This window comes from Priapulus caudatus, unplaced genomic scaffold (assembly GCF_000485595.1).
Source record: "Priapulus caudatus unplaced genomic scaffold, Priapulus_caudatus-5.0.1 Scaffold75, whole genome shotgun sequence".
Classification (NCBI taxonomy): Eukaryota; Metazoa; Priapulida; class Priapulimorpha; order Priapulimorphida; family Priapulidae; genus Priapulus; species Priapulus caudatus.
Window position 1 is genome coordinate 395821 of NW_014577136.1, and position 9116 is coordinate 404936.

The 9116-nt window shown below is 40.3% G+C and overlaps 1 protein-coding gene across 1 annotated transcript in view; it reads left to right on the forward strand.

The window, feature by feature from the left end:
- The first annotated feature begins 1615 nt into the window (after positions 1–1615).
- Positions 1616–9116, forward strand: part of LOC106821493 (cytochrome c oxidase subunit NDUFA4-like) — a 15380-nt gene continuing 7879 nt past the window's right edge. The window contains exon 1 of the mRNA XM_014826329.1: positions 1616–1765. Within this exon, the coding sequence (XP_014681815.1) occupies positions 1724–1765 (42 nt within the window). The 5' untranslated portion in view covers positions 1616–1723. The remainder of the gene's footprint in view (positions 1766–9116) is intronic.

Consider the following 9116-nt stretch of genomic DNA (forward strand, 5'->3'; position numbering starts at 1 on the left):
CTATGTGTAGCGGGCGGCCCTGTACCTAAAATATTGTGCCTAACCCTGTGTTAAATTAAATCAATGATTCGATGAGAATTCATCTCGATACACGAGTAAATTACCTTGCTGCGCAATGCCTTCTATCGGAATATTTTTGACGGCGAGGAACATATAGCGTGTCGCCCCACACCGGCGCCGTGAGCGAAACATTTGCATGTTGCCGTTGCAAGAGAGAGAGAGAGGGGGGGGGGGAGAAAGAGAGAGGGGGAGAGAGAAAGAAAGAGAGAGCGAGAGAGAAAGGAAAATAGAGCGAGGGAGAGATATTATACAGAGGGAGAGAGAGAGGGGGAGAGCGAGAGAGAGAGAGAGAGGGAGAGAGAGAGAGAGAGAGAGAGGGGGAGAGCGAGAGAGAGAGAGAGAGAGAGAGAGAGAGAGAGAGAGAGAGAGAGAGAGAGAGAGAGAGAAATGTGATAACGTATACACGTACGTGCGTGCGCTTACGTGCGTTCGACGTTAGATACGCTGTTGAGCCGACTCAATTCTGACTGGGAGCGACTGATTAGCTGTCTTTGCGACGCATTTGCTCTCTGGAAGGCGCAAAGAATCCCTCTTATCGGTTATTTAGAAGTAATATATATTATATAGAACTATTATAGCAAGAAAACGCCGAAAAAGAGCGTTTTCGTTAATGATTCAGCAGCAATATTTTTTTCACATTTACGCGATGCCATTTCTTTGTGTTTGATGATTTGTTGGGGTGTGCGGGTGTTAAATTGCTAAAGCGCGTAATTAATATTTTTAATATTGCATACGTGACATTATGATGTACAGGAAAACACCGCCGATAGGATACATAGATTCTTTCCAAGTTAGCCTCAACATGGTTTCATTTATAATAGGTGCGTTACTGCAGAAAATCTAGGCTCAAAAGGTTCTAAATAGGTGTCTTAATTGTTTTCTACTTTTAATAGTACTATGCTGTAAAGCCCGGCGCACGTCGCGCGGCTTAGTCACTTGTGATGGCAGGTGTTTACCAGTACAGTATGTATGTGAGAGGTGTTTATGCGAGAGTTTAGTTGTTAGCACATGTTTTTTTTTTTATGGTTGAGATAATATTATATGATATATAGAATATAATATTAATAATATTTATTATTACTAGATATGATTGTTATGTGAGCATTGGCAGTTGGCAGTGGCATTGGCATTGTTATTGCATTCGATATTGTTGAGCTGCGTCTTTTTATGTTTACCTGTGTTTCTTGTAAGTCTTCATCTGCATGGAAAATTAAGAAACCGTACCTTAAATCATTAGCCTAAAACGTTCCTTTATGTAAAGGGGTCTAAATGGGAAATTTTAGCCTAACATGTTCTTAAAATCTATGTTCTTATACGCGGGTTTTTACTGTATTTGTCTTATTTTAGTATTTATGTTTTTTTATCCAATGGGGCGCACGCTTATATATAGTCTAGAAGATTTGCCTAGTATTTCGGTAGGATAACTGCGTATATCAGTCTACGTGATGCAGTCAAGGTTTGTTGTATTTATATAGGCGTCCTAAATAAATATGATAAACTTAATCTTGTGCTTTCAGTTTATGGTTTCAGTCACAGATGGCGCTAACATAACATCATCATCCGGGGTATTTCGCGTACTGTTGTAGTCGCTGCTGAACACGTAGTTTACTCTTTAGTTCGTTTTCCTGGCGTATTCTTCGCTTTTCTTCTCGATTTAAACATCATGAAGGGTCTCACGATGAAGAGTTTGAGAAATCACCCGTCTGTAAGTAATGCAATGTAACTTTCGCGGTATTCTGCTGAATTTATGAATCGTTATTGCTAAAAGGGCAAGAATTTGAAGAAATTTCGTCGCCCATTTTTACACGCCATGACCTTCACTTTCAGCCTGGCCTGGCGTAGTAGGCCTAGCTCTATTAACTATAGCCCGCGTACGGTTGCCGCTGGCGGCGTACACTTGGGACGTATACTTGGTGTTTAATTAACTTTTAGTATTTTAATTTAATTTGTCTTTTTAATAGGTCTGATATTCACACCTGCAGTCATCTTAATCTTCTGCGTGGCTAGCTTGTGCTAGGCATCACTTTTCATTCCTCATAAACTAGCATAAACTACTCGTAAACTATTATTAATATTATTAATTAAGGCCGTGGCTACGTGACCGGTTCCGGACGAGGAGACGCTAGGCTACGCGTCCGGACATCCATCTCACACAGTGATCTTGCGACACGTACACGCATTATTGCGCAACGGGACGCTATCCTGATTGACGAGTGCGTGTGTGCTCGTGTGTGTGTGTGTGTGCTTGTGTGCGTGTGCGTGTGTGCGTGTGTGTGTGCCGTGTGGGTGTGAGAGAGAGAGAGAGAGGTGTTTGTGTGTGTGTGAGAGAGAGAGAGAGAGGTGTGTGTGAAATCGCTCACGATTTGTCCCCGACCGCCGCATAGAAATAGAACCATTTCTATTCCTGCGATCGCAGTCGGCGACCGTATTTTCGATCGTAAGAGAACTCTTGTCGAGTTTAGTCGCCGATGTTTTCAAATTTGAAGATCGTACGTCAAAAACCGGCCAGATCGCCGATGAAAACATCGTTTTCATCGGCGATCTGCGCGGTTTTTGACGTACGATCTTCAAATTTTGTCGGCGAGCTAGGTTTTAAGGGCGACCTGAGTTAGCTTTAACGCTCCATTAGGAGCGTTCCCAACTTTAATGTTATTAATGTCGTGATATAGGTAGGTATCAAGGGGAGGACTAACCTAACCTAACTCACTTAACCTAACCATTAACGTATATTGTATATTTTCGGCAATCAGCAGAGCGTACCGTTGCGCAATCATGCATGTACGCGAGTCGCGCGATCACTGTGGGAGTGGGTGTCCGGATGCGTAGCCTGGAGGCTAGGCGATTGGTTCCGGACGCGTAGCCACTGCGTATTATTAATATTATTATATTATTATTATTATTATTATTATTATTATTAATATATTATTATTCTTTATTGCATGTAATTTAGATACAAATACATGTACAGTAACAGGCCTATTATATCAAGTCATGTGTAATTGGATCAATGACTGCTTGTTTGGGACCGCCCGCAATGGTGCAAATGTTTCGCCTGCGGAAGTAGGTTGGACATTAAAAGATTGTCAATTGTTGTAGCCCTACTTGTAAGTTGTAGGCAACATATAGTATATATTGGAACTTGGAAATGCCTAAGAGATCAAAAGTTGATTTTTAAAATGTTAGCTTTTTAAATTAACAACATCAAAATTTGTGATGCTTTTTCTGACCAACATTGATAAAGAAATGCGTAGCAATGAACTATAATTTTAGGAAAGTTATTATGATTGTACTTTTTAATAGGCTTTATGACATCACTCATTCTGTTGCTGTTTTATGAGAAACTGTTGTGATGTTATAGTTACTCACGTTTGGGTAGAACAACTCGAGTTTTGCATACACATTCACATTGTGATAAGTACTCGCCTTATTCTTTGGCATATGTCATGGCCACTATGCTCGGAACGTACTAATTTCATATTATATTATTTTTCCATTGGATACCACTGTTTGTATGTTTGGGATTTGGAGTCGCATTGTCTGGTGTATACCTGGCACGAGTTTAGCAGTAAAAAAGTCCGGAAGTTTCCGGAGTTCCAGTACCCAGGATAATTGTAACAGCAGCATTATGTTTGTGTGTTTTTTTTCTGCTAGTTGCCATGTTTACACACCATGGTAGCATTCTCGTGCACGATAGACTAACTTGGTTCTGGAATTATTTTCAGCATGGAGCTGCATTCCTAGACTGCTGTCGACTAAATAATCTTAATTTTTAAGTGCAATGTGAATTGTTAATGTATTATATAGAGTTTCAATCAAATTTTACCCTAGTGTTCATCCAAAAATAGACGGGGATTTTTAATAAATACAAATTCTATAAAGCCTTATGAATTATGAATCATTAAAGATGTTGTCAAATACAGGTACATAACGAATGCATAGCATTTTGAATATTTGTGAAAAACATTTTAAGTATCCAGCTATAAATGCCCCCAATATTTTTTGTGAACTATGATCCTGCAAGATCAAATCAAATATCTTAGAAAATATGTATCAGTTCTCTCCACCAACGATTACATTTCACAAGGCTTACTGATGAAGCGGCTGACTGGACAGTAGCACAGAATATAGCCATTTTCTTTTTGGATGAATTCATTAGATAACTTTTAATAAGGCTACTCATTTTCCACTATTTTTGACTATACTAGTAGTAGTGTGTCCCTATAATAGATACTAGATACAGCATGTATTAGTGAGGTGACTGTTTATATGTTTGATGCTTGTCTTTGCAAGTTCATATTGTAGTCATGCACATTTGTTATATAGTTGATTGAAGTATTGACTATTATTGGATGGTAAAGGACATTTATAGATCTATTTGTAATCTTCTAACAAGAAATATTTTAATGCACTAGCTCTGTACTGGTGTGGGAGCGCACATGCGTAGCTAAAATTCTGGTCCAGTTGCTAATATGGCCATGTCATAGTGTAGTCTTCGTGGACTGCAACTATTGTATAGGTAACACATTTGATTTCATCAATGTGTTATACTCAACTTATAGCATATATAATAGTATAATATACTATAATCCGGTTATGAAATTCATGGCTTTTTCATGGATGGTTAGAATATTTATAAATAGGCCCACTATTTATGACATTTACACATTTAAGTGATATAAGAATTATCACTAACGCAGATGTCAACCTACAGTGACATGTAGCCTACATCCTACAAGTTTCATGCGATAAAAAATCCATGAAGTCTATTTAATGTCCCTTCCCTTTTCTGTCTTCCTGCCAGCTAATCCGCTTGTTTATCTGCACTGGACTCGGTGTCGGCTGTGGCTGCATTCTACGTCTTCCGCCTTGGCACCCGCCCTGACATCAGGTCTGTTCCTTCACTTCTCCATTATCACTTGTTTAGTTCCTGCCTTCGTTAAGAAATCGCTGGTGCATACGAGCTGAGTCGGTGATTCTCGTACTGGTAGTTAATGATGTTAGAATTTATGCATCTATGCTAATCCCTGTTCCGTTCTTTAACTTCCTATAGTGTGAGTTATAAAATTTATATATGATATTTATGCCTGCGTAATTACATGGTTTGGATTTGGTTGTTAATTTGAAGATGGTTTCTACCACGCATGGCTTAATGTTTTCAACATTTCAAAATAATATTTCCAAAAACTTGTTAGTTGTTACACATGCAATCAAAACCATTACAACATATAAAATCCCTTCCTCCTCTTGTTTCCATTGCATGAGTTCAAATATGTATAAATATAGGCCACTAGTAGCACGTTATGCTTTACTTACTTGGTTTTCTGTGGTTACTTTGTTTGAATAGTGCCTCAAGCATGTGAATGCAAGTTTCAGGTTCTGTTATATTAGTATTATTAAAATATATATTAACATTAGTTTGCACGAATTAATTTTACTGGTTTGAATGAATACTAATCAATTTTTCACATTGGTTGTAGTTGTATGCCTCTTTTGTTGCTAGTGTTGGATTTGGCTGTATATTGGCTGGTGCTTATCTATACAGGCTAGCTGTTAAAAGCCAGTAAGTAAGGTAGGTAGTGAGTTTTCTAGATGTAGCTGCATGCCAGCCTGCCTGGCAGACATGTTTTTGGAGTACGTGCACATTGTGTTTGGCACAGCTTCATTTAACGTGTGGCATAATAGTTGCGGTAGTTTGTAGTTAATCAATGCTTGAAAGGTAGGAGGAAGTTTGTTATGTCATACCTTCATGGTTCTGATAGTTTACTTACAAGATAGTCAATCCTGTGTTAGCGGTTATAGCAGGTCATTAAAATTCCCTTGCCATAACTGCCATGTTAAAAGCCCTGTACAGAGCACGTCTACCTTTGCAATTTATACAATGGTTTGTATCCTTCTGTCTAGTGGGTTCCAAATGTACGTAACAGCCAACTTTCCTCCTATGGCGATCATACGCTAATCATACTAGATCAGTCACTAGGTAACCATATATAACCGCCACGTTTGTGGAATACTAGAGACTTCCAATCCATTGTATAATTGCGCTGTGGTCTTGGTTGGGAAAAAATTCACTCCCTTGTGATATGTGCTCTATTCTTCGTGTGCACTCTACCCATCACATCAGCTGTTGGAATCTGTTTTGTGTAGTCTGTACTAGTGAGTGTTGTGATTTGAATGGCACATGATCAGCACATGCCAAATTAGTCTCCAGTTATTAGCTGTTAAGTGATACCAGTCAAGTCTTTGGCTGCCAACTGGCTTGGTCTCCATTTGTTTCTGAATTGTCCTCATTTTGCCTTATATTTAGGTAATGTTTACAGCTATAATAAACTAAAGGTCATCATTGAATGCTCAAGGGTGGTCATTCGAACTCTTTGATGCATGCCATCAGTCATCAGTATCATAGGTACTTTGGTTGAAACTTGTAGCGGCAGCAGCAGCAGCAGCAGCAGGGCAGCAGCAGCAGTAGTTGTAGTAGTGTACCAGTAGTAGTAGTCAGTAGTAGTAGTAGCAGTAGTATAGAGTAGTAGTATAGTAAGTAGTAGTAGTAGTAGTAAGTAGTAAGTAGTAGTAGTAAGTAAGTGAGTATAGTAGTACTATTAGTAATAATAGTAGTTAGTAGAGTGTAGCCAAATGGAGCCCGTAATAGTAGTCGTAGCAATCGAAACAAATAGCAGAAATGTTAATTACATTAAAATACTAACTACTACATGCACATACGTACGTACACATGCGCAGTAACAACGCACGCACGCACACACACTCATGTATTGATGACCACAAAACCAACCGAAGAGCATCTTATTCTTATTACCTACGTGCAACCGGAATTGCAGGGAGGTAATGTGACTGCCTTCTCGTGTGATGTGTTCATGTGTTGTGTTCGTGTGTGTGGTGTAGCCAGCAGCGAGCCAGCAGCGATCGATTCAGCACCAGCTCGCCTTGGGGCGTCGAGTCAGTCGGCAGCTCGCTCGGCTGCGCGCAACAATCAGTATTTCAGCGATTCTACTACTACAAGCTAGAACTCTCTAGAAACTGCAACTAAAACTTAACCTAGAGTCAAGAGCGGGCGGCGCGATCGATAGCGCGGCGAGTCAGCGAGTGGCAGTCAGCAGCAGCCACCAGTGAGCGGCGAGGCAGCAGCAGGCGAGTCAGTCAGGCAGCCGCCATCAGCGAGCACATACATGTTACATGCTGGCGGGTAATCATCGCCGTGAGTGCCCTCTGTCTAGTTAGTTATAGTTTTGCACTAGCCACCATTTACCTCATTCTTAATAATTGCTTTACAGTTAGATCTTAATTGGTTTCGATATTCCAGGGGTTATTACATGTCGTTAATGGTACGTAGGTTTATGATTGCAGGACTACCACGTATTTTTTTATGCATTTTACGTTGTTTTTTTCGAAATTAGAATTGGTTATACCTGTTCAATAGTCATGTTATTTTATCAATTCATATCATATATGTTCATCATCCTATCATATCATATTATATTTATAGGTATAATATACATGGAATCTTCTCATATGTTATATCATCAAGTGTTATTATGTGCGTATCGGCAAGCTGGTTACATAGGTGGTGCAAGTCGTTCTGTGTGAGTCGGTGTTGGGTGTTTCTAAGCTGGGGGCCACGCGATTTTATCGCCCGATCGCGGCGATTAAACATCGCCAGCGAATTTATACGCCCGATCACGAAGGGGCACACCGTAGCGAATTTGAGAGCGTACGCGTACGCCACTCGACGGAATCACATGATCACATGATGCATCACATGATATCAACACACGTCCGATTGGTTTAAATAAAAATCGAACGGCTCGACAAAATACGCGCGGACACGGGCACACGAGCGAATTTTGCCAGTAAATAATCGCCGGCCGTAAATAATCGGCCGAAATATCTAACATTTTGACGGGCGATTAAAATCGGCGTCGACGTGAACGCGGCACACGGGCGAATTTTTCGGAGCGATTTTAAAAATTCGCGCGCGCGATCGGCGATAAATACGCTCGTGTGCCGCCTACCATTATGTGTCTAGGACTAGGTCCACATGATGCTCCATATTCTGTAGATCATCAATGCCTCAAGATGTGGTCGCGGGGACTCATAGTCATACATATGTATATGCAGCTTCGATAATGTATTGCTTGTGAGCTTGCTGTGTCTATTTTTGTCAGGTGGTGCCACTGTATAAGTTTTTTTTCTGCTTACTTGTCAACAACCTTGGTCTATTTTTACCATCCGTATCTTTGTATGTTGTGTTCCAATTTTTGGTCCTGGACTAGGTGTTAGTGGTGTAGGTGTTGGTGTAGTAGGTGATGGTATTTGTTTATTGACTGTAGTTGCAGCAATCGTTTCTTCGGATTGGTCACACTGCGTGGGTGCGACATTGGTGAAAGGTTGTGTGCTTTCATTGTGTTCGTAGGGTTACAAGCAGTTGGCAACAGTCTTGCGGCGACAATCTGCTTGCATCCAAATACCTCGCGACTCTCACCTCCCTCTCAAACTAAGAAACGTCATGCCTTTTAACCCATCGTACTACACTTTGCGCACATCTAGTGTCGCGTATCTTTCCGGATGCACATTTGCTAACTGGCAAAGTGGTTGTTCTATATTGCAGCTAGTCGTTTTACACGCCATCGTCCTTAGGGGGCGTCTGTCTAGACGGGTGGCTATCTGATTCGACTTGCTGTAATCACCTGAAGTCAGGTAAGCGGTTTGTCGTCTACGTATGTGTGCAGAGGAGGTACACGCGTAAAAATGCATAAACACACGAGAAATATATTGTCCCCGTATAGCATATGCTGTTGTAATCCATAAAGCAGGTGGAAATGTCTAAATATGGGCATTTGAAGGAAGGTAGGTTAATTTTTAATGGACATCAACACATTTAATCGATTAGGAATGCTACATATATATATATATATATATATGTTTGCTTATCGATACATGACCGATTTAGTTTTCCGTGTAGTAAAGTAGTGTGTCTTTTAACATTGATTTGCCTTGGCTAACATTTGCATCGTGTTATAGACTTATAGATTAATTCGCTAGTG